Here is a 27,282-nt window from a genome sequence, read left to right on the forward strand (position 1 = left end):
TGGGCACCCCAGAATCAGGGAGCTGAAACTGGTTCCCTCCACATGCTGTCAGGGTTCCCTCCCCCCTCTGAACTTTAGGGTACAGATGTGGGGACCTGCATGAAAGACCCCCTAAGCTTATTTCTACCAGCTTAGGTTAAAACTTCCCCAAGACACAAATTCTCCCTTGTACCTTGGATTAGGTAAATGCTGCCACCACCAAGTGATTTAAAAAGAATCAGGGAAAGGACAACTTGGAGTCCTATTTCCCCAAAATATCCCCACAAGCCCTATACCCCCCTTTCCTGGGGAAGTTTGAGAATAAACAAGATGAGCACAGACCAGCCTTGGGTTTTTCAGGACACTAAAAAAAAAACCAATCAGATTCTTAAAAAAACAGAACTTTATTAGAAAGAAAAGAGGGTAAAAGAAGAACCTCTGTGAAATTAGAATGGGAGATAATCTAACAGAGCAATTAGATTCAAAACACAGAGAATTTCCCTCTAGGCAAAACCTTAAAGTACAAAAAGAAAAAAAACAGGAATACACATTCCCCTCAGCACAGAGAAAAACACAAGGCAAAACAAAAGATAATCTAACACATTTTCTTGCTAAATACTTACTAACTCTATAGGACCATGGTTCCCAAACTTGTTCTGCTGCTTGTGCAGGGAAAGCCCCTGGCAGGCTGGGCTGGTTTGTTTACCTGCCGCGTCCACAGGTTCAGCTGATCTGGTATTCTGATTGCCGCAGTTCGCTGCTCCAGGCCAATGGGAGCTGCTGGAAGCGGCGGCCGGTATGTCCCTCGGCCTGCGCCACTTCCAGTTGGGTCACTTGCTCCCTTGATCTGTCTCTGGAAAAAGGCACACGGAACAGACAAACAAAGCTCCCCCCCAGATATGAAAGTGTCTTCTCCCCTGATTGGTCCTTTGGGTCAGGTGCCAGCCAGGTTAGCTGAGCTTCTTAACCCTTTACAGGTAACAGGCTGTTGCCTCTGGCCAGGAGGGATTTTATAGTACTGTATACAGGAAAGTGGTTACCCTTCCCCTTTATATTTATGACACATGCCCTTCTCCACTATGGCTGAGATACACTCAGATGTAGTAGAGAATCAGGGCCATGGTCTTCAAGCAGGATAATATCCACGGCTCTGAAGTCAGTATCTCTCTCGCACGCGCGCACACACACACACACACACACACACACACACACACACACACACAGAGTGTTGCCTCTTTTCAACCAGAGCAGCGAGTCAAATTTCAGGGCAGTGGGGATGTTCCAGTTGGGAGTAGAAAGTGGTGATAGTCTAGTATTTTCTTTGATGCAATCTTGATTACTGACAAGGAATGTAAAAAAATCTTGTGTCTCTGAATTCATAAGGAACCAAGAACAAAAGGAGCAATTTCTTAGCTTACAGCCCCCGAACTTCTTTAGGCAACACAAGCCCCAAATGTTCTCTTTCTTGCTTTTTCAGGGTCACACTGTACTTACAAGTTCCTTCTTGGCTTTCCCATCTCTCCCTCTCTCTCTGTTCTTAGTTTCTGAGTGTTCTGTCTCTCTTCCTCCCCACCACCTACCCAAAACTATACCCAGCTAAAAGCTTCTGGGCAGGTTCATACATACCTTTTGTCTTAGGTGAGGGTTTATGCTTACAGTAATGTTAACTGAAGGGTGAATTCACACCTATCAGTCTCAATAAGGTTTTAACTCAATCTATAACAAAAGTTTCACCTAGCTCATAACAATATTTTAAAGTGGAATATGAAGAATGAAGTGCATTGTTGTAGTCTATCTGTGACACAGTTGTACAACTCTTAATTTTTTCATTAAAACTGAGTCTATTATTTCTGATAGGTTTAGTATCTAACAATTCAAGTCTCAGAATATCTTAACTCATGGACAAACCTGGGATTGTCAACTTCCTGTGCAATATGCTACTCTTAGCTTCCTTTTAAACTGGGCACAGTATATTTATTTGATTCTAGTGCTGCTAGGGACAGGCACTGTTGAAACAAAATGGATTTTAGATTATTTAATTTTCCGTCCTATATGCTGTTATAAACTCAGAAATGGTAAAGCAGAAATGCACCAGAGATGAATATAAATCCCCTTCTGTGAGCTCGGATAAAAATAGTTCAGATGGAAAATAGCTGAGAAGAAAGATGGCAAAATGCCTTTTAGTAGTTCCTTCTCCTTTCAGATGTCTGTGGTACTGAAATATTTTAAGTCTTTTCAAATGCTCTTTTCTTTATAAAGTTTTGAAAAATTACACTAAATATTTACCTAAATATGTGTTTCTGGAATGTAAACTGTTCAACAGTATAAATGAAATGAGTATGTTAGTTCCACATATTCATTTTCAGCTTCTTCTCTCATCCTCCAAAAAAGAAGAAAAGGCAAAATTTGGAGTGGTGTGAAATTTAGAAGGAAAAGGGGGATTTTGACAGGTGTTAGAAGCAGCACATTAATAGGGGTGTATAGCTTGAAATACATTTCACTTTGAGAGCACTATAACTGTTATAAATCTCTTGGCATTTTTGATCAAGACTTGATATGCAATTCTGCTTTCCCCCACCTTCCTGCATACGTACAGTCTATGCTACTGCCAAGTAATTATCCTAACATATCTGGGTACATCCATGCAGAAAAAAAACCCCAACCAGATTCAGCTCATATCTCATCCTGTTATGACAAAACCAGCCATGAAATGGCCAAGCTTAGAGCTGTTCAAGTACTAGTGAATAGCTTCTCACTGATTTAACCAGATAAATCAAAATGCCATCGCTGTTTGTTTGATCAAGAAGCCAGCCAAATGAGGAAAAGATGAAGAGACTAGGAATTTCAAGTAATTTACCAGCCATTTGAAAATGTAGTTAGAAAGTTTACATATGTTCATGCCAGGCACTCAGAAGAAACACTGGAGTCTTTGCAAAGGAAACTTCTCTAAATAAGGGCTTAACTTGAGATCATTAAAATGGCTAGGAAGTTTTCCATTGACTTGAATAAGAGAAGGATCAAGCTCTAAGCCTAAATCAAACCTATCTGTTTTATTTTATTAACAACAAATTGTTTCTTTTCAACAACTAATTGGTGTGGTTGGTACATGCATTAAACATGTAGCAATGCATATTTAATATATGCAAACATAAAAGTAACAAGTAATTTGTGTTTCTTTCCATAAGCACTTTCAGGCAATAAAGACTCAGAGGAGTTCTTATTACCCTGAGAAAATAGCTACTACAAAGTAAATCCCTGATATGCTGTAATGCAGTAGTCAGAGTTCTAAAGCCATTCTACCTACGTGTAGTATTTCACAGACAAAAAAGTAATTTTAAAAACAGCAAGGTTGCAGCAGCTGTATCATGATATTACAAAATACCTCAAATTTTTAGGAAGCAGACATGGTATTCTGATTGCCAGAAGGAAAACTCAGAATTCTTTTCATGGCCGCAGAAAAGCCAGGTCAGATTCCATTAAGACCTAACACATATTCTGACATTCAGCCAACCGCAAGGCAATTTAGAAAACAACCGTATACACCTCTTCTTAATCTTTATAATAAAAACTGTGCAGAGATGAGGAACCTTAAAAGAAATATTTTATTCCCTCTCCAACCCAAAAGATCAAGTTTAGTACTTATTTAGCATTGTGACAAAGTTCCTGCTCTACCTTGGTGGGGCTTGCACTTATTGGCGGATTTGCTCGCCTTGGAGCTTTACGGCAGCCCTCAGTTTGGCCGTTTTCGTGAACCCACAGTCCAGGTCAACTCCTCCTGTGTCTGACCAGGAGTTGGGAAGTTTGGGGGGAACGTGGGCCTGCCCTCTACTCCGGGTTCCAGACCAGGGCCCTGTGGAATGCAGCTGTCTAGAGTGCCTCCTGGAACAGCTTGTGACAGCTACAACTCCCTGGGCTACTTCCCCATGGCCTCCTCCCAACACCTTCTTTATCCTCACCATAGGACCTTCCTCCTGGTGTCTGATAATGCTTGTAATCCTCAGTCCTCCAAAAGTCCACGTTCTCACTCTCAGCTCCTAGCACCTCTTGCTCCCAGCTCCTCACACGCGCACCACAAACTGATGTGAGCTCCTTTTTAAACCCAGGTGCCCTGATTAGCCTGCCTTAATTGATTCAAGCAGCTTCTTGATTGGCTGCAGGTGTTCTAATCAGCCTGTCTGTCTTGTCTCCAGAAGGTTCCTGATTGTTCTGAAACCTTCCCTGTTACCTTACCCAGGGAAAAGGGACCTACTTAACCTGGGGCTAATATATCTGCCATCTGTTACTCTCCTGTAGCCATCTGGCCCGACCCTGTCACATACACCCCCTCCCCCCCGCTCAACACTACAGGGTTGGGCAACTTGGGACATCAGGCAGTGTACTCGTGACAAGCCATCTGCATTGCCATGGTGGCTTCCAGCCCTGTGAATTGGAAATGTTGTAGGGACAGGAACCATCTGGTCACCCTTGCGTTCTTCTCTTTATTTCGCTGCATCCACTGGAGGGGTGCATGGTCGGTCACAAGGGTAAACCGTCGTCCCAGAAGGTAATAACGTAGTGTTTCCATGGCCCATTTCACAGCTAGGCACTCTCTTTCAACCACGGCATACTTCTGCTGTCTTGGGAGGAGTTTCCTGCTGAGGTAGAGGATTGGGTGTTCTCCATCTCCGACCATCTGCGAGAGGACAGCTCCCAATCCTACTTCACATGCATCTGTTTGTAAAATGAATTCTTTGTTGAAGTCTGGGGCTATAAGCACGGGGTTACTGCAGAGGGCTGTCTGTAGATCCATGAATGCTTTCTCTGCATCATCTGTCCACTTCACCATGTCTGGCACCATGTCTTTTATCAGGTCTGTCAGGGGACTCGCTCTGGTAGCAAAATGGGGAATAAATCGTCGGTAGTACCCCACCACACCCAGGAATGCCCGGACTTGCTTTTTCCGATTCGGCCGGGGCCAATTTTAGATAGCCTCTATTTGTTTAGTTGGGGCTTGACCATGCCCCTTCCAACAATACAGCCAAGGTATTTAGCCTCAGCTAGCCCTATAGCACACTTGGCAGGGTTGGCTGTGAGGCCAGCCTGTCTTAGCGTGTCCAGAACTGCTTCCACCTTCCCTAAGTGGGTTTCCCAGTCGGGGGTGTGAATAACCACATCATCCAGGTATGCCGCTGCATAACTGGTATGGGGCCATAGGAGCTTGTCCATAAGACGCTGGAAGGTGGCAGGTGCCCCATGCAGTCCAAAAGGAAGAACAGTATATTGAAACAGACCCTCTGGTGTAGAGAATGCAGTCTTTTCTTTCACATCTTTGGCAAGGGGAATCTGCCAGTATCCCTTTGTTAAATCAAGGGTGGTAAAAAATTGGGCATTGCCTGGGCGCTCAACTAACTCATCAATATGGGATTTGGGGTATGCATCGAATTTGGATCTCTCATTCAGACAACAAAAGTCATTACAAAACCTAGTGGTGCCATCGGGTTTGGGCACCAACGCAATGGGGCTTGACCACTGACTGTAGGACTCTTCAATGACTCCCAGCTCCAACATCCTTTTTACCTCTGCCTTGATCTCCTCCCTTTTTGCTGCTGGGACCCGATAGGGCCTTAAAATTACCTTTGCTCCAGGGTCTGTGATAATGTGGTGATATGCTTCGGTGGTCCGACCTGGTTTGGTTGAAAACACATCCTGGTATCGGTTGATCATCTCAGTTACCTCCTTCTTCTGGTTTGGTGTCAGATCAGTGGCTATCCTGATCTGCTCCTGCACGTTATATCCCTGGTTCGGGGTCTCTTGAGCCACTACAAATGCCTCTCACTGGTGCCAAGGCTTTAAGAGGTTAATGTGATAAATTTGTTCTTGTTTCCAGCGTCCTGGCTGCCGCACCTTGTAGGTTACTCCCCCAGGGGTTCAACCACCTCATACGGCCCCTGCCATTGGGCCAAAAGCTTGCTTTCTGCTGTGGGTACCAACATCATCACCCGATCCCCTGGTTGGAACTGTTGGACTTTTGCCTGGCGATTGTAATGGGTTCGCTGGGCCTCCTGCGCCTTTTCCAAATGTTCCCATACAAAGGGGTGACCCGGGCTATCTGTTCTCGCATCTGCAACACATGGTCAATTATATTTCTCCCCTCATTGGGTTCCTCTTCCCAGATTTCTTTTGCAATATCTAGCATGCCACGGGGGTGGCGTACGTATAATAATTCAAAGGGGGAAAACCCAGTTAAGGCCTGAGGTACCTCCCGGATTTCAAACATAAGGTAGGGTAGTAGGGTCCTGACTTACCACTTTCCTTATCATTGCCTTGAGGGTTCGGTTAAACTTTTCTACCAGCCCATCGGTCTGCGGATGATAGACTGAAGTTCTCAGGGTATGTATATGGAGCAGCGTACAGAGGTCCTTCATTTGCTTTGACATAAATGGGGTACTTTGGTCTGTTAATATCTCCTTTGGTAGCCCCACTCGGACAAAGATCCCCACCAACTCTTTAGCTAACATTTTAGAGGCCGTGTTCCACAGGGGGACAGCTTCTGGGTAGCGAGTAGCATAATCCAGAACGACAAGTATATATTGGTGGCCCCGAGCTGTCTTCTCCAGAGGTCCCACTAGGTCCGTGGCTATTCGCTCGAAGGGGACCTCTATGATGGGAAGGGGTACTAATAGTGCCCTCAAGTGCGGATGGGGACTGTGCAGCTGACACTCCGGACAGGACGCACAGTACCTCTGCACTTCATGTACTCCGGGCCAGAAGAATCGTTGCGGGACCTGAGCCAGGGTCTTCTCTACCCCCAAATGCCCCCCAGAAAGATGACTATGGGCCAGACTTAATACAGCATTCTGATGTTTTTGAGGTACTAGGATCTGCTGTACCTTCTGTCCCTGTACTGATGCAACCCAGTATAAGAGATTCTTCTTCATTATGAAGTAGGGTCCTGGTCCCTGGATTTTCCCTTCCACGGGGACCCCATCTATTTCAGTCACCTCCTTCCTAATGTTGTCGTACCTTGGGTCTTCAGCCTGGTCCTGTCCAAAATTTCCTCTCCCGGGGCTAATCTGCCTGAGATCTAGGGGGGGGGCAGTCTCTGTTGCCTCTACTGGTTCAGAGGCGTTAGGGTGTGGGTCAGATTCGGGTGCTTCTCCCTCCTGGGTGGCCTCCTTTTCAGCTGCTCGGGTCTGCCTACCTACGAGAGCGACCCTCTGGCTTTGGGCCAGTATTCGGGTTCCCAAGGCCTTAGCTGCCCTTCTTTCCCTTTTCATCTTTCTACGCTGTCTGGGAGTGGAGAACAAATCTGGGGATATTTCAGAGAAGGTTGGGGGTTGACAGTCTCCTGTGGATGCCTCACTACTTTCTCCAATTCCCCTACCGGGAGTAAGTCTTCAAACCCTGGGAAGTCCCTCCCTATGAGCACTGGGTATGGGAGTTTAGGGACTACACCTGCTGCTACCTCAGTAGTGTTCCCCTGAATCTCGATTTTTACTGGGATGGTGGGGTAATAACCAACTGTCCATCCTATGGACGCATGTTATCCCCGTACGCTTAGCCCACAGCAGCTGACTACACTTCACGAGCTTCCCTGAGACAAGTGTGATAGCACTCCCCGAATCAACCAGTGCTGTGGTCTCTACCCCATTTAGCTTCACTGGTCTGGTGTACATATGTGGGGTTAGTGAGACCCCCACAAGGTGGATTAGGGAGCATGGGTCTGCCCAATTCCCCAGGTTACACTGCATAGGCTCCTTGGCATTGGGACACTGTGCAGCTATGTGTCCCCACTCCCTGCAGGCGTAACATCTGTATGCAGCTCTAGGCATTCCCCGGTCTCTTGGTTTGGGCAGTCTAACATCACGATCCTCTTCCCCCACGGTGCTCCGACTCTTTGTGGCTTCTGGTGGGCCTTCAGCCCCTCTCTTTTCCCACCGGGGCTCTCCTGGTGGCCCAGTCACCCGAGCTCTAGAGCTTGGTGCTGCTAGTTTAACTTGGGGTGCTTCTTCCTTAACTGGTCGGGTCAGTTCCCTCGCTGTCCTTCGCCTTTCTACCAGCGTGACAACCTCGTTGTAGGTGGAGGGTTCGTTCTGGCTTACCCAGGTGCAAAGGTCTGGCGGTAGTCCTCTCATGTACCAGTCGATGACAAGAACCTCTAGTATCTCCTCCGGACTCCGGGACTTAGTTCGTAACCACTTTCGTGCGAGATGGATGAGGTCATATAATTGGGACCGCGGGGTTTTGTTTTCCTGGTACCTCCACCCATAATATTGCTGGGCCCGCACTGCGGTCATTACCCGAGATCTGGCAAGATCTCTGCTTTCAGCTGGGGGTAGTGTGCCGCAGCCTCTTCAGGCAAATCAGAGTAGCCTTCTGGGCCTCCCCACACAGGAATGGAGCGAGGATGCCAGACCACTATTCTCGGGGCCAAGCCTCCCACAGAGCTGTCCTCTCAAAGGCCAGGAGGTATGGCTCTACATCATCCTCCCGCATCATTTTCTGCAGCCAATTGCTGACCCACATGATCTGCATCCCATCATGGCCGCAGTTCAGCTCTGTAAGGGCCTTTACCTGGTTTACCAGTTCCCGCAACATAGCCTGGTCTTGAGCAACCTGGTCCATCAACAGGCGATTAGTCTCTTGCTGTAGCCACACTGCCTCCTGCTGGGCAGCCGTGGCTTGTATCAGTGCCCGCATTACGTCTTCCATTGTAGTGAAAAAAAATAATAAACCCTCTCCCTTTTTCTCCCCCCCAAACACCCTCCTTCTTCCGCCACGCTGTGCACACCAGATCCCACTGCTGACACCAGTTGTGAAAAAGTTCCTCCTCTACCTTGGTGGGTCTTGCGCTTATTGGCGGATTTGCTTGCCTTGGAGCTTCACGGCAGCCCTCAGTTTGGCCGTTTTCGTGAACCCACAGTCCAGGTCAACTTCTCCTGTGTCTGACCAGGAGTTGGGAGGTTTGGGGGGAACCCAGGCCCACCCTCTACTCCGGGTTCCAGCCCAGGGCCCTGTGGAATGCAGCTGTCTAGAGTGCCTCCTGGAACAGCTTATGACAGCTGTAACTTCCTGGGCTACTTCCCCATGGCCTCCTCCCAACACCTTCTTTATCCTCATCATAGGACCTTCCTCCTGGTGTCCGATAATGCTTGTAATCCTCAGTCTTCCAACAGTCCGCTTTCTCACTCTCAGCTCCTAGCACCTCTTGCTCCCAGCTCCTCACACGCACACCACAAACTGAAGTGAGCTCCTTTTTAAACCCAGGTGCCCCGATTAGCCTACCTTAGTTGATTCAAGCAGCTTCTTGATTGGCCGCAGGTGTTCTAATCAGCCTGTCTGTCTTAATTGTCTCCAGAAGGTTCCTGATTGTTCTGGAACCTTCCCTGTTACCTTACCCAGGGAAGAGGGACCTACTTACCCTGGGGCTAATATATCTGCCATCTGTTACTCTCCTGTAGCCATCTGGCCCCACCCTGTCACAGTATATACCAGTACTCCTCTTCACTTTAATGCATACAAGTTTCATAATATTTACCTTCATAATTGGCAGTCTTTGCAAGGAGGCCAAGAATTTAGAATTTCACCCAGTGATTTACAGTAACTTATAGCTGACTTTAAGCATATTTAGCATTTAGAAAGACAAACAATCTTGTTTTAAATACTTCATGTAATGTTTCAATGGCTAATTAATTACTTTCAGTGTTAAAAGCATGCACTCTATTCCAGTTTGAATTTTTCTCTCTTCAACTTTCAGCCATTTGCCCTTGTTATGCCTTTGTTAGATTAAAGAGCTCTCTAGTATAAGACAGCTTCTCCCTGTGTATATTCTTACAGACTTTGATCAAGTCACCTCTTAAATTTCTCTTCAATAAACTAAATATATCGAAGGCTCTAAGTGTCTCTGTATAAGATAAATTTTCCAGTCCCTGTACCGTAATTGCTGCTCGTCCCTGAATCGTCTCCCATTTGAAGTGCAGACATTGGAATTGGAAATTCTGTTGCAGTAATGGTCTCACTAGTACTATATAATGATAATACCACATCTCTATTCCTCTGAGTTCCCTGTTTACACCTTCAGTGATTCATTAGCCTTTTCAGCTATAGCATTGCCCTGGGAATTTTATTAGGTATGAAGCCTCAACTATCCTCTTATACCTGGTTAGTATTGAAGCATACTGTCAGGGAAGGGTGGGAAAGCTTACCCTGCTGCTTCCATAGCATAACCAATTATCTGTAACAATAGGTTTTGATTCCAAGAGGAGCTGAACAACTATAAAATCCTACCGAAAATAAAGAGTTCTTGGCTCTCAGTATCTCGAATAATTAAAGTCAACTAGAAGAAATAAAATTTTAAATAAAAAATAAATAATAAAAAAATAATGTGAAAGGAAGCGACAGCTGGAAGACTTCAGCTTTCTGACTCAGTTTCCCTATTTGTGAAATGGGGATAATAATGCATCCCCCCTCAACCTTAGGATTAATTAGCTCTTGACTACACAGTGTTTTGAACATATGAAGGACTATCAAAGAACTCCTAAACAGTAGTATAATAATATTGAACTGCATTATAGGTTAATCTGAAACTAAATATGAAATCAAACTCTATTAAACTTTCAATACATATAATTAAAATGAGAGAAGATATAGCACAATCTGTCATTGGCTCAACTATCCCAAACAACCTAATGTTCATTCTACTCCCTCCTTCATGCAGTCCCTGTGTGCCAGCATATGCGCTTTTGATAAATTGATTTTATTTCACTCATTGACTTGTCTATGAAGTAGTAAAATCACCATTATGGAATCTGTGTACTTGATAGGTACAACTCCTAAATGGTCCCCCAGAGTCCACAATAATTACAAGAACAGGAGAGTCAGAATTGTAAAAAAGAATTCATTTTAAAAAAAATGTATTGACAAGCTGTTTTGTTTGTGGAAAGAAAATTGCCTCACCACAGAAAACTATAAGCATTATCCCTCTCTTTTATGGTTATATTTTCACTTCTGGTATGTCCTTTTAATATACTTCAAAATGTCTCAGCAGCCATCACACTTAGGTGACTGTATTTCATCAATACATCCCGAAGTTTTACATTGTTCTACCTAATTCAGCTTCCGAAGTGTTTGTACGTACATATACTCTAAGTGCATTACCTCATGGCTCGACCAATGTAACACAGAATCTCTGCCATAATTACTGCGTGATTATATATATTCTCTATCTGTGGCTTAGAAAAGGAGTACTTTTAGCCAATAAAATAGTCCCATATTAAAATAAAAATAGTGCTAATATAGGTTTCAGAGTAGCAGCCGTGTTAGTCTGTATTCGCAAAAAGGAAAGGAGTACTTGTGGCACCTTAGAGACTAACAAATTTATTTGAGCATAAACTTTCGTGAGCTACAGCTCACGAAAGCCTATGCTCAAATAAATTTGTTAGTCTCTAAGGTGCCACAAGTACTCCTTTTCTTAGTGCTAATATAATCCACTTTATAACATTTCCTCAGTATATTTTGGGGGAGTGAATATTTACACTTTTAGGATGTTAGGGGATAAATAGACATTTTAAAATGATTCACATTATTTTAATAGCATGACTCATTTAATGTCAGTTAACCTCTGGTACCCATTAATGTTTCCTCTATGATTATCACAGTAGTACCTATATGGCCTGTACTCATATGCCAAACATCTGAATTCAATAGAACATTTACATGTACAGAAGAAGCCACATTAAAAGTCAGAGCCCCTGAGTGTACCCCAGATATTATACTTAGACACTTTAATGCCAATGTTTAACATTTACTTCTAAAAGCTCAAATTCCACTGTTAATCCAGGTAAACCAATAGAAAGCGAGCTTCTTAAACTCGTCTGGTCCTGGCCTCTGTGCTGAACTTTAGAGAGATAAAAAGACACACAGAATCTTTATATGGGATGAGTCAATTCCCTTGGCATGGAAACAGAAACCTACATCAGAGAGTACCAAGAATTTTAAGTGCCAAATTCTGCCCTCAGATGCGCATGTGGCGCTCCCTTGAAATCAGCAGGATGTATCCATTCAAAGGAAAAATTTGGCTCTAAATTACATCTGATGATCTAATAATAGCATGTTCAACAAATGTAGGGTTGAAGCTAACAAACCTTTAGTGTTTTTCTTCTTCTTCTAACCCATTTTGGATGTTGTATTCCTAGTTTCTTACTGCAAGGGAGTGGTTAATATAATTATTTAGCCTACAGGCTATCAAACAGAATTAAATTAATTTAACTTAGAATCGCTATTTTGGCTAGTACCATTGCTGAAGGGAAAACAGTTCCTTTCTTGAGTCAATTACCATATTTACGCACAATAATTCAATATTTAATAGGTAAGTGTTTATTAACAAATTAGTTTGTTTATTCATTATCTTGCCAGGCTTTTCTTTAACACTAGAACTGCTGATCCAGAAAAGTCCAAAGCATGCTATCATACAGGAGGGAATGAAATATAATGGAAAAGTCATTAGAAATAACGGTGAAATGAATCACACATTACATTAGTTATTGTAAGTCTAATTATTGCCAGGATGCTAAGAGTTTTTGTATGGGCATTTGTTTTTTTTAAATGTTAAATCTAAATAAATATATAAATAATGTGTGTGCCAAAAATCCACATATGCCCATAAGTGGGACTCAAGCCATGTACCAGGCCGTATGTGGTATGCAGGGGTGAACTTTACATTATCTGAACAGGCAAATATTAATGTCACTAACTAATACTATGGGGCAAAAATTATGTTAAAAGTGACAAAATGTATGAAATACTTTATTTTAAACACTAAACCATTACCATGTGATCACCTAGCAATATAATTTCTTTAATATTAAGCTGCTTATTCTCATTCTCCTCTCAGCTGAGCTTCAGTCAAACTAGTACCTCTCAGTAACTCCTGAAGACTTGCCTCCTAAGAACCTTTATACTGAGCTGCCACTTACTGTACTCACATCAAAATGAAGCCCAATAATGGTGTTAATGGCAGATATATAAATGTGAAAAATGCAATCGCTCCCTGGGTTCTTTTTTACAAAAATGTTCCTAGACTGCTGGTGGTTTACACAACAGACCTGTAGAGCAACATACTCTTTGGTGATTCTCCATATAGAAAAAATTAATGAAAGTGGATTTTTGGTTGTCATTTGTTAGAGGGATAACATTAACATTCCTTTCCAAAAATAATGAGTGTGTCCTCGCAACTGATATAAATTAATGCATTTTTAATTTTCTGGACTAGTCTGATTAGATTTGTTTCATTTCCTTCCCTTCCTGCCCAGTCACTTTCTTTGTATTCCCAGGAAAATAAGGGAACCAAAGGGCTATATTATGCCACTGATTTTTTTTTAATTGAAATCAATGAGGGTTTCTGCTTAAAATGGATTATATAATATGGTGGAAAAAATACATAAACTAGCTTCCATTAACTATTCATATTAACGACAAGGATGGCACACCTACTGCATACTAGATGAGAAACATGTAGCTTTGATGTTACAATACAATTAAAACAATAATAATTTACATTATAGACACAACATTGTCTCAGTTACACTGCAGCTTATTGCCATATAATACTCTCCAGTCATTGCGATTATTTATGCAACAACAGCCCACAGCAGCTTAGCCTCCTATGATTAAATTTACAACAGTCCCAAGTGTTGAATAACGGCTACTCTAATGATGTTTCTTTTCATTCGAGAACTGAATTTCATTCATGAGCTGTTTGGATGAGACCAAAAGAGCACAAGGCAAAACTGAGCTTTTATCTCACAGAAACTGAGAACCATCAAGATACTAAAGAGATGTCATCATAAGCAGGTATGAACATATTATGAAGTACCCCCAAGGATTTTAAACAAATTTTATATTTTTAAAAAAGTTAACTTAAAGAAAATCCCACTTGCCTCCAACAGTGACAACAGAGCAGTCTACTGAACATTTTGTTGAGTAAAATGACATCTCTTTACAGCAATGGGATGGCAGACGATTCAGCTAATTAAGTGATCTGATTAGCTGAATATTCTTGGATTTTTAGGAGACATGGTAACTGCACAGCCAGCTTAATTCAATAACAAATCCAACATATTTCAGCTACTGCTTTCATTTGACTCAATCACAGTAAACACTGCAAAGCTCCAAATACACAAAGAGACATAATTAAAGTTACAAGTTCAATAATAAATAAAGACATCTTCAGGGTCTCAAATTGTTCCAGTGGATTTAGATATACTAATGAGACTTTGGTCTTTAAACAAAGTTCATCTGTGTTCTATTTGGCAACATTGCTATTTTCGATGATAATTATCTTGCTGATAAAGCAACAGCTGAAGAATATTAGTTATTGAAAAATCTCTCCTGATTTTATTGAACAGTGAAGAAATCGTAATACATATTTATATTTAAAAATAAAGCCTTGTAAAATGTCATCAGTTCATTTCCTCCCCTAAATATTTGTTACTGGGAGAGATCTGATCAAGTCCAAATGTATTCCATTCCTGCAAAAGTTGTTCTGAAGAGCATTACTAATTGTCTCACCAATTGTTTTTAGTTGGGTTTTGGAAAGCTGACAAATGAATTAGCAGAAAATGGCAAATCTACATGAATTAGCCTGTAAGACTCACTAAGAGGCCAGTGCAGAACTTAATAAGAGATATATTAAAGGAAGAAGGACAACTTAATTCAGATTGATTATAGACTTTGGTGCAGACAGCTGGAGCTCAAATGAAACTGAAAAAGAACTTCTATGCACTTCAAAGAATACTAAGCAGATGTCTGAAATAATTATTGTAAGTTTCTTCTGCAGAATCCAAAAGCACTACAGCAATGAAATAGTAAACCAGTGTTCTATTTAAATTAGGAAAGGCTATTACTTTATTAATATTCTAAAAAGGAAACAAACATAATTGAAATGTGATCTTGAGAATTGCATGCAATTTAAGCTTGTTGCTTAACAGAATGACAACTTTTCATTAAGTATTTCAATATTTTCATTATTATTATTATTTTAATATGACTACATTAGGATATGCTGTCTAGCTCATTATTTTTCTTTTTAATTTCTAATCAAATCATGATTTCTGCTGATTTCATATTCTACCTATAACTATATGTATCATATATCTTTCTTAAAAATCTAGGAATAATAGCAGGGGGAATATCTGCAGCGAGATGGTTGACTCAGAAATAATGCTTGCAAATTGCTAAAATATACTCCAGTACACCAGCACTACCTCTGGAGAGGCTGAGACCCATCAGTGTAGGGAGTGTCTACAGTACTAAAGTACTGGAGCGTTTCAAGTGTAGACAAGCCCTTACAGAATCCTTTGGTCCCCTGACTTGCATGCTAAAAAATGTAGTACCTTACTAAAAATTTTCCCTCCTAATTCTACTAGTCAAAAAACACCAACCTTTTATGCTGCCACAAAAAAATAAAGAAATATATAAATAAAAATCCCCAAGTGGTTTCCTGTTGTAGCCCTGCAAACTCCCAAAAAGGAGGGGGCATTGCTCTGGAAGAGCAAGAGAGGAATCTAGGTGATGCCAAAGAACAATGGATACTATCATGGAAAATCAAAGTAATTACCTCAGAACCTGAGAGTATGTTTATGCTGCTCTGAGCAGCAGTAACTTGTTATTGGCCAAAGTTCACACCTCAGTGTGGGAACATGTAAATGTTTCTCTGGATGTCTGAACATACAGAGCCTATCAGCAAATAAAGTAGATGGGACTCTCAAATGGCAGGAAGCTTGGAAAGTTTTGTGAAATTTCCATATTCCATGACCCCTTTGTACCAATTTAGCCATATCTGTAGTATGCTATTTGTTGTATTTTGCCTGACAGAAGGGGCCAGATTCACTCCACCATTTCCCTAGTTTACACTGACAGAACCCTCACTCCAAGCACCTGGTGGCACAGAAATGGACAGGACCATGGCACAGTAGCATTACAATGTATCCCCAACCCCCGCTTCAGCAGGGGTCTGGACTGGCCATTGCAACCCCAAAATTGGGTAGGGATAGCTGGTTAGGAGAGGTGCTGAGTAAGCACCTCTCCCAAATAGCAACTTCTAGAATGCTCTGGAGCTCTGATAGGATTTTAATATTGGCTTCCTCCTGTGGAATACCACTTCTGCCATCCTCCTTTGACAGCAGAGGTGCATATGTCCTAGTATCCATAGTTTTCTGATCACACTAATGTGTGGTTCTAGTTATGCCCATAGACTTCCTCCCCCCCAAAATTATTTCTTCCCCTCATGACAAAATGCTTGATTATGTATTAACTTAGGGCTTATCTACACTACTGGACAGATCGACGGACAGCAATTGATCCAGCGGGGGTCAATTTATCACGTCTACTATCGACGTGATAAATAGACCGCCGATCACTCTAGCATTGACTCCAGTATTCCTCAATGAGACACGCAAGGGGAATTGACAGGAGAGCGTCTCCCATCAACACACTGCAGTGAAGACACCATGGTATGTAGATCTAAGTACGTCACCTTCAGCTACGTTATTCTTGCAGCTGAAGTTGCGTAACTTAGATTGATCCCCCCACGTAGTGTAGACCAGCCCTGTGATAACTCAGTTTGGGGGTAAATACTTCCTGCACCTTTACACTATAAAACACTGAGTATGGCCCTGAGTTCCCAGAAATGATTTTACTCTCAGAACCCACATTGTAAGCACCTCTCAGCACAAACTACTGCGTAACAGAACCATGCGATGACTGCTTTACTGAAACCATCCCATCTTTGCCTTTTACAGTAAGGACTGCATCACTGATGCACAGCTGCCTCTCAGCAGCAGTTGTACCAGAATGACAAATTGTCAAATGCAGCAGACTTTTATGAGTAGTGAATTCTCTTCCAGCTTCCCTTACTTCAGAACAGAAACAGGTCACTGATGTTTAATTCCCGTAGCCTCTGAATACATTTTTTTTTAACAAACTACTAAATTGCACGCAATAATTCGGTGACACTTTAAGCTCACTGCAGTACACAACAGGGCTTTTTATTTATCAAAGTCTATTTATTTTCTTTCTCTCATGACAAAAATAGCACAGCTAAAATTTAGCAAATTCTTTTAAGGAAGGTCTTGCTTTTACCTCAGTTAGAGGAGGGATGTCCAAGGGACAAGGAGATCAAATGGATACAGAAAGTCATTTAGGAACAGCTGATAAGCAGTTCAATACATTTCTCACCTGCAGAGATCCGAGTGCAAATTCTGCTCAGTTCACAAAAAAAAAAAAAAAAAAAAGGAAGACAATCTCTAGTGAACATGTCTCAGAAGTTAGCCTCAATTATCAGTCACTGCTTCAGAAAGACTGGACTAAGCAATATGTGATGCAGGCTTGGCTGCCAAGTTGAGAAAACACACTTAGGGCATGGCTACACTTGCAGATGTAGAGCACTTTGAGTTAAACCAGCCTTCGGAGAGCGCAGTAGGGAAAGCGCTGCAATCTGTCCACACTGACAGCTACAAGCGCACTGGCGTGGCCACATTAGCAGCTCTTGCAACAGCCACAGAGAGCAGTGCATTGTGGTAGCTATCCAGCATTCAAGTGGCTCCAACGTGCTTTTCAAATGGAGGGGTGGGGTGGAGTGTAACAGGGAGTGTGTTGTGTGTATGTGGGGGGAGAGAGAGTGGGTTTTTGCGGGGGCTGAGAGCATGGCAGCATGCTGTCTTGTAAATTCAGACAGCAGCAGACCCCCCCTTCCTCCTCTGCCTCTCTCTCTCACACACACACACACACAACATTCCACACTAATGGTTGCTTTGCCTCGGAGCAGATAAGCAGCCAGCTCTCAGAAATGGAGCTTTAATCCGCATTCCTACAGCGAGTTCAAAACAATGACAAACGTGGCCACTTGACTTAAGGGAATTATGTGATGTTTCTGGAGGCTGATCAGAGCGCAGTAATGCAACACCTCGTCCACACTTGTGGCACTCCAGCGGGGACACAGCAAACGTTATTCTACTCGCCGAGGTGGAGTACCAGGAGCGCTCTAGCTGCGGAGTCAGAGCGCTCTATGTGCCTTGCCAGTGTGGATGGGTAGTGAGCTAGTGCACATGGGGCTCCTTTATTGCGCAGTAACTGGCAAGTGTAGCCAAGCCCTTACACGATGGGCATGTCTGTCTCTTGCTGGTGCTCTTTGCTTCACAATTTCATAATCACAATTTTCATCATTTTTAAAAGAAAAGAGTGCACAGTTTATTTCAGAAAACAAGAAAACCTGGGTGAGTGCCAAAGGATGGAAGAAGGTAAAAACAGACATGCATATGGATGCCTTAGTGGCTCTTATTTGGCTAGAGGCTAATATTCCAGCAATATTTTAGTTTATTTGGTTTTACCTAATGCCTGCTGGTATATAGTTTAGTTTAGTATAACACAAGTTGTACAAATAGCAGAGACAAAAGGCTTAAAAGTAAACCTAAACTTTCCAAGGAGTTTCTTTACATTAAGAATTTTAAAAACAATATTTTGTATCCAATATGCGAGTTTCCTGCTATAAAGTTACTTAATTCAAATGTTTAAAAGTGAAGATGCAGCAGCTAAAACCAGTTTAAGAAGTCTTGATAGTTTTCAAAGTAAGTTCACAAATAGATAGGAAAGCACAGGATTTATCTGACTAAATAGGAAGTTTTGACCATTGTTTCATGGTTAGCTATCCCCAAGTTGCTCTCTCTATGAGCTGAGAGAGGAGAACAAAGCACTCCTCTACAGATTGGAGTTATTTGAAAACAGGGCTAAACCACCTATCCTTCAGTTGGGTGGGCATTCCTGAGTTGTTTCAGAGTAACAGCCGTGTTAGTCTGTATTCGCAAAAAGAAAAGGAGTACTTGTGGCACCTTAGAGACTAACCAATTTATTTGAGCATGAGCTTTCGTGAGCTACAGCTCACTGGAGACAGATACTTTCATTTGAAACTGAAGTTGCCTTTGGCACCATTCTCTTGTTCTTGCCTGAAAACTTTCAGATAAGAGATCTATCTCCCCAGGGTTTCTTAAGTCTGTGCTGTTAATTTGCTTACAGCAGACAGCTGCATTGCTGGTGGTTGACCTGACTGCATATCCCTGGTGTAAGTATCAACAGTGCAGTCCATTCACAATAGCCTGTTGTTTTGGGTGTAACATCCATACTAATGCAATAAACAACATTGCAGCTGCACTGCCTTCTGGATACCTAATCCACAAATACTGGTACAGCTCCCAGACACAATGGCTTCCAATTTTCAAAAGGCTTTCTGGGAGCCTATGGGGATTATGGGAGAAACTGTCAAACTCCCATAATTCCCTGGGGGAAATCCCATAAATCCCCTGGATCTGGCACCATTTCCTAGTTCTTTTCTCTAAATGGAAGCCTTTTTCTGCAGAAAAAGGCCTCAGGGGGCACTTTGAAAAGCAGTCACAAGGCAACACTGGCAAGACAATGGAGTATGTGTGAAAAGCCAGAGAGCAAGCTGAGTAGTTCATTAATGTTCAAAGACAGCAGTATGCTGTATTTTCTGATGAAGTTCACCACATGGAGGTGTTTTTATGTCTGAACCATGAACACTCTCTCTTGTTCTCAAGACATGAGATGAACAGCAATGTCTGTATTAAGGATAGGAGTACTTGTGGCACCTTAGAGACTAACCAATTTATTTGAGCATGAGCTTTCATGAGCTACAGCTCACTTGATCAGATGCATCCGATGAAGTAAGCTGTAGCTCACGAAAGCCCATGCTCAAATAAATAGGTTAGTCTCTAAGGTGCCACAAGTACTCCTTTTCTTTTTGCGAATACAGACTAACACGGCTGTTACTCTGAAACCTGTATTAAGGATGAGGCTTTTCTCCTGCTCTGCAGGAAGCTAGCCCCCAAACCTCACTGTGAGATTGAGAGCTCTCATTTCCATGGAAAAGATTTCCATGGAAATTACCACGGGGAAGTCGGCTTCCCCAGAGAGTTATTGCTCAGTTGGGTACCAGCTGACGTTTGGAAATCCCACAGTGGGTGCTGTTCTGGTGGAGGTTTGAAAAGGAATGTGACCAAGGTGGCCACTTTGCCAGATATCACTTGTCAGATATTTCTTAGTCAGAAGTGCACAGACCAAGAGCTTTTTTTCCATATGATGAATCACTGGCAGGTTACTGTGCCAGTAATGGATTTTTCAGTTTGTTCGCAGTTATGAAAAATAAGAAAGAAATTGGTTTGGGTCAAATGGAAATCAACATTTTTTGGAATTAGTGGTGAATCAAAAAAAAGTTGGAAAAATTTCATTTGGGGTTGAACAAAAGGTTGAGTTTATTTGGGTAAGGGCATTAAGGGTAAGCTTCCCAGAGGAAAGGAGTACTAGTGGCACCTTAGAGACTAACCAATTTATTTGAGCATAAGCTCACCAAAGCTTATGCTCAAATAAATTGGTTAGTCTCTAAGGTGCCACAAGTACTCCTTTTCTTTTTGCGAATACAGACTAACACGGCTGCTACTCTGAAACTTTCCCAAAGGAGAAAAAGATGCTGATGTCACCTCTTCTAACATTTAGCACAATGCGTGAGGCACTCACCAGGAGCATGGGAGACCAAGGTTCAATTCCCTGCTCAGGAGTAGGGACGTGAACCCAGGTCTCCCCCACACCAGGTGAGTACCCTAACCACCAGGCTATGGGGTATTCTGGGTGGGTTTCTCCCAGTCTCTCCTGTTGAAGCTGTTGCACTTTGTATAAATAATTAAATAGTCATTGCAGAAGGTACTGGAACTTGGGTGTCCCCCCCTCTCAGGCGAGTGCCCTAAGCACCAGACTTTTGACCCATTCCCAGCCATTCTGTCTCTGGCCAAATGGCTATTCAAGTTCTTTATACAAAGCAGAACAGCTTCAACTGGAGAGACAAAGAGACCCACCCCAGAATTTGGGTACCCCATTGCTGCCAATACATCCATTATGTCCTGCACATTGCCAAGAGTCACAGTCCTGTGTAGCAGGTGACGATTGATGGCCCTGCACACTTGCATGACAATAGCCCCCACTGTCACTTTTGCAACTTCAAAATGATTTCCCAAGGACTGGTAGCAATTGGCATTCCATGTTTCCACAGTGTAATTGCCACTCGGTTCTCTACCATCAGTACTGCTCTCATTTTGGTGTCCCTGAGCTGATGGGCTGGTGTGAGCTGGGCACACAGATCAAGGAATGTGGGTGCATCCAGAAGTACTGCAGCTCACTTATCATCCAAGCTTGCGTTACCAGTCAGTTACCAGTCTCACCAGCCAGTGCTTGCTTCAGTGCCTCACTATTTGCAGTTACTCTGTGACCACCACCGACAACCTTGATTTGGTTCTTCCTATGTCCCACAGCAAAGTGTGCTCCATGAAATCATCATGTTCTCCATGGCTGCTCTTGTATCTCTGCAAGTATTGGATGATTGTGCACCCTGTGCTTGCAACATGGTTGATCATAGGATGACTATGAGCCGCCAATGTGATATGGCCATGAAAATAGCTAATGCGGTTTTGGGATGCATCAGGTGAGGTATTTCCAGTAGCGATAAGGAGGTGTTAGTACCATTATACAAGGCACTGGTGAGACCTCACCTGGAATATTGTGTGCAGTTCTGGTCTCCCATGTTTAAGAAGGATGAATTCAAACTGGAACAGGTACAAAAAAGGGCTACTAGGATGATCCGAGGAATGGAAAACTTGTCTTATGAAAGGAGACTCAAGGAGCTTGGCTTGTTTAGCATAACTAAAAGAAGGTTGAGGGGAGATATGATTGCTCTTTATAAATATATCAGAGGGATAAATACCGGCGAGGGAGAGGAGTTATTTAAGCTCAGTACCAATGTGGACACAAGAACAAATGGATATAAACTGGCCACCAGGAAGTTTAGAATTGATATTAGATGAAGGTTTCTAACCATCAGAGGAGTGAAGTTTTGGAATAGCCTTCCAAGGGAAGCAGTGGGGGCGAAAGATCGAACTGGCTTTAAGATTAAACTCAGTAAGTTTATGGAGGAGATGGTATGATGGGATAACAAGATTTTGGTAATTAATTGATCTTTAAATATTCATGGTAAATAGGCCTAATGGCCTGTGATAGGATGTTAGATGGGGTGGGATCTGAGTTACCCAGGAAAGAATTTTCTGTAGCATCTGGCTGGTGAATCTTGCCCATATGCTCAGGGTTTAGCTGATCGCCATATTTGGGGTCGTGAAGGAATTTTCCTCCAGGGCAGATTAGAAGAGGCCCTGGAGGTTTTTCGCCTTCCTTCGTAGCATGGGGCACGGATCACTTGCTGGAGGATTCTCTGCTCCTTGAAGTCTTTAAACCACGATTTGAGGACTTCAATAGCTCAGACATAGGTGAGAGGTTTTTCGCAGGAGTGGGTGGGTGAGATTCTGTGGCCTGCGTTGTGCAGGAGGTCAGACTAGATGATTATAGTGGTCCCTTCTGACCTTAGTATCTATGAATCTATGAAACACTCATGACGACAGCACAGAGCTGTGCAGGCTCCACGCTTCTGTCAGAGGTGGTGGACTGCAACAAGTCCCGCGGGCGTTCATTGGATTTTCAAAATAGACATGAAAATTACGGGTTAGAGATGGCATTATGGGATGGAGAAAGTTACATGATGGGAGCTTGACCCCACAGTCTCAGTCACCCAAGTGACTTGTTTCTGCCCAGCTATGCTGTGCCAAAACTCCCCAAAACACAATGTGCTGGACAGTGGTGAGTTGCACAGTGGGATACCTACCCATGGTGCACAGTACTGTGCATCAAAAGAAGCACTCCTGGTGAGTATGCAGAGCGCTGATGCAAGGAGCCATGTATGCATGTGCACAAGCGATATAACAACTGCAGTGGCTTTTATACTGATGTAAATAGCAGCAGCAAAAGTTTGTAGAGCAGACACGCCCTTCATGCCTCACATGCGTCAATGCAGCCACAGTGATGCCACAGGAAATGGGTAGGGCTTTGCAATGCTGCAGTTCGCACCCAGGTTAGTCTGACCAGGGTACCGATCACTCAGAATAATTTGGCAATAAGGACTGGATGAAATTTTTACCCATGGCATAATCTAAGGTAGAATTCTGGCATTTGTTCAACACCACCTTGAATTTTCATACACAGATCTATGACTGTGTTTCTTTGTACATTTTTGATTTTTCCTTATATTTACTGCATCGTTTAAACTTCAGATATTGGACTATTAACTATTTTCCCATCAAAGTGACAGTATTTTTTTCTTCTGGATACTTAATGGATATACTACTGTGCTTGAAAGGTATTTACATAACTGTGTAGTATTTTAGGAGAGAAAAAACATGTGTTCTGTCCCATGAAGAGTCTTCTATTGTTGAGTCATTCTTTCTTCCCTCTATATACAGAAATCAGCCGGAATCTCTTAACCTCTCTCCAATACTGCTGATAGCTGATGAAAAGGGTACCAGAGATGAACTGCCCTGGTCTGGGTTTGGTTTTACAAACTAAAAATCAATAGAGTAAAAATCTGACAGAGTTTGGCAGAACCTAAGCCATTCCAGTTTGTCTTATATCCAAACTTCCTCAGATTGAAAAGAACAAAACTGCTCTGCTTTCCCCAACAGAAATATGGTCTTAAAAAAGCCTTTTGTTTCTAATCTTCCTGCAATACTCCCCTGATAAAATCAATCCTGTACATAGAAAAACCAAAAAAACCAAAAACCCAACAAACTGAGGTCTTGATCCTGCAATCTATTATGCATGTGTACATTTCAAGTCAATGGGGCTACTCAGCTTAAAGTTAAGCACAAGTGTAAGGCTTTGTCTACACTGGAAATGGAACAACGAAACTTTTGTTGTGCAGAGGGTGTGGAAAAAACCCACCCCCCTGAACGACAAAAGTTTTGCTGACAAAAAGCGCCAGCGTGAACAGCGCTTTGTTGGCAGGAGTGCTCTCCTGCTGGCAAAGCTACCGCCCTTCATTCGGTGTGGAAGTTTTTTGTCGGCAGGAGAGCTCTCTCTTACTGTAGCGGCACAGCCGTGTCGCTAAAAGTTGCGTAGGGTAGACAAAGCCTTGATTTTGCAGGATCAGGACTGAAGGCTTCTTTGACCTAACTCTAATGTTCATACATTGTGTATATGTAAACTGAAATGCAAACTTAAAGAATCCCTAAAGCTAGTACATCTTATATTTAGAAGAACTGCTTTTCTTGAGTTATTTCTTCTGAAAACATATACTTAAAAAAAACAAGTGATTTTAAAAATATATATATATTTAACTCAATATGTTAAACCAGAAGTTGGTCCAATAAAAGATATTAACTCACACACCTTGTCTGCCTAATATCCTGGGACTAACACAGCTACAACAAAATAGCAAACAATCATGCATTCAGTAATTTATGACAATGGCTTTTAAACTGCAGACACAACTGGAGCTTTCTCATCGGTTATTTATGTTAAAGACATGACTACATTGCCCAGCAAATGCTCACATCTATCTACTTTCACTATTCATGTAGAAATTCTATTTCCTTAGAGCAATAACAACACTCTTGGCAGTGCATTCTGAGGCAATTACTGCACTTCTCAGGTAGTTAACATTACTCAGCCTTTGGCCTTGTGCCTTGTAACACCACCCAAATAGTATTATCATTGCTTAGAAATGCACTGCCTGGAGTGCATCTTACCTGTGCTACAACTCTCACACAGGGTTTGAAATATTATCACTTATAAAGGATTTGAAATCCCATATGTGTACACACACATTTTTTCCATTTGCAGTTTAGCCGATGTTATAATAGAATAAAAAATTTTATAATTAGGGCTAATATATAGGTTTCAAGTAGATCTTGTCAGGAATTTTTTGACAAAACTTTTTTTTAAGCAAATATCGACTCATAATTCTTAGTTTTGACGGAACTTTAATTGGGAAGGTTTCTCAGGTCAAGGACGGAATGTCTGATCAAACCCAGAAAGAGATCCACCCAAGTGGACAGAACACTCACCTAAGACGTGGATGACTCAGGTTCAAGCCCCTATTCTGCCTAATTTGGTGCAAGGACTTGAATTTGGAATTCTCACATCCCAAGTGAGTATCCTATCAAGTCAGTCTCTGCTGTTGGAGAGTCAGTCTCTGCTGTTGTTTCACTTTGTACAAGTAGTTAAAAATTCATTAAGACACAAAATAGGTGTCAGACCTCTTATTTGTCATCTATGATCTTAACAACAGAATCTTGCAGACTCTTGACATTTCTTATATACTTAACCCTTATGGAAATCTTTTGCACTGGCTAGAATTGATTTTTTTTTCTGATTAATGGTTTTTTCCCCCTGTTATTTTTCATAATAAACTTTTCTCTTCAACACAGTTTGACAAATAATGTTCTACCAGAGAGCATTCTGCACGTTGACCATAATTCCCAAGTATTAATTTTAAAAACAAAACAAAACAAAAAACCTAACTCACCAGATCTACTCATTAGGGACGGCAGGTCAGGGAATACCTTCCCTGTGATGAAATCATACGGGGTGGGGGGAGAAAAAAAATCTATTTTTTAAAAAGCAGTTTAATCTAATGTGGAGTTACAAACACAATTATACAATCTTAATTATATGGTTACATGACTACAATACGAGGTAGAATTAAGTTTGTTTGGGTGCCCTAACTGCAATTCTATACCTTAACGAGTCTGGATTTATTTTAAATTTAATCTTAACACTAAATTCCCTGGGTTAATAGTATCTATGCTGGGGATAAGTAGACATCCTTATATTTTTTGCCATAAATTACTCATGTATACTTTTAATTGGAACTCCGTGTTAACATTGATTTCATTGGGGGAATTAGATCATTCTTTAAATGTTGCAATTCTTTAAAATCAGCCAACACTTCATTTTAAAAGTTGTTTCTTGATTGAGGAGAATAACAGTCAAAACAAGATCAATTACATTTTTCTACCACAAATGTTGAAAAGTAGAAGCCCACTGATACCTTGACTTTTTCTAGGTAATCCTGCAGAGAGTCAATTAGCAGATCCCCCACTGGCTGCCAGGAACCCTTGGTCACTTCAGCCTGGCGCAACTTCAGGTCCAGTTCATCCATTGCCTCCTGGAGCTCCTGTAGTCTTTCAAGAGCCTCATCTATCTTCTTTTGCCAGTCAGTAGAATGCAGGTTCAATTTATCCCATTCAGTTTTGACCTCATCTGCCTGTCTTCGGAGGAGCTTGGTGACATTCTGGGCCCTTTCTTCAGGGGACAGCTCTAAACGTGAAGTTCAACAGGCCGTTAGAGCATATTCTATCTTATAAGGAAAATAACTATTGGAGCAAGACTGAAATGTTCAAAAGCACAGCAAGAAAACTATTCACAACCCCAGAGACATCTATCAAATATACTTTATTAATGTACAATAATTTGGGGTCCCTCAACAAATCCTAGTCCTATTATATATCACAGTGTAATAATTTTCTAAGTATTCAGTTAGGGGCCCATATTCCACAAAGAATTTAGGTACACGCTTACTTTTCAAATGGACTTGAGCAGTCTTTAAGTCCATTCTCATTCAGCAAAGCTCTTGTGAAAATGCTTAAATTTAAGCATGTGCTTAAGTCTGCCTGAAAGTTAAGAACATGTTTAAGAGCTTTGCTGAACTGGGACCACAAGAATCAAGCAAAGATCTTGAGTTGTACCTGGCACACACACAGTTTCTATTTAAGCAATCTGCTTTTTTCTAGAGCATTTTATACTAAATGTTGAGCCAAATAAATTTCAGGATGGTCAGCTGTAATTTTCTTTGGCTAGCTTTTCAAATTGGCATGGATTTCCTATCTCTAAGAGGTTTCAGAGTAACAGCCATGTTAGTCTGTATTCACAAAAAGAAAAGGAGTACTTGTGGCACCTTAGAGACTAACCAATTTATTTGAGCATAAGCTTTCGTGAGCTACAGCTCACTTCATCGGAAAGCTTATGCTCAAATAAATTGGTTAGTCTCTAAGGTGCCACAAGTACTCCTTTTCTTTTTGCTATCTCTAAGAGGTTAACTACTGAAATTTATGAATCACAAATTGGTCTATAAGTTATACATCCACACAAGAGGTTTTGAACTCTTCACAGTGTTTCTTTTAAATATGCACATTTATTTATACAGTGTGCAGAAGGACTTTTAAGTCCTGGTTTCAGCTATCCTTTTTTTAGTTCAGGTTCTGAGATAGTGATATGCAGCTTGGAGTATATAAGAGCTGCCCTGACAGTGGCAGTAAGAATTTATGGTCTTTCATTCATCACTGATCCTTCTATCAATATGTTATTATAGCTCTACATTCAACT

General features: G+C 41.9%; 1 protein-coding gene across 14 annotated transcripts in view; it reads right to left on the minus strand.

The window, feature by feature from the left end:
* The window catches only part of DMD (dystrophin), a 2,122,534-nt gene that overhangs the window by 249,332 nt on the left and 1,845,920 nt on the right, over window positions 1-27,282 (minus strand). For all 14 annotated transcript variants that reach the window (XM_075132091.1, XM_048863664.2, XM_048863629.2 and 11 more), the window contains one exon: window positions 25,949-26,217. In XM_075132091.1, coding sequence (XP_074988192.1) covers window positions 25,949-26,217 — 269 coding nt within the window. The remainder of the gene's footprint in view (window positions 1-25,948; window positions 26,218-27,282) is intronic.

The sequence above is a fragment of the Caretta caretta genome, chromosome 1 (genome assembly GCF_965140235.1).
Source record: "Caretta caretta isolate rCarCar2 chromosome 1, rCarCar1.hap1, whole genome shotgun sequence".
NCBI lineage: Eukaryota > Metazoa > Chordata > Testudines > Cheloniidae > Caretta > Caretta caretta.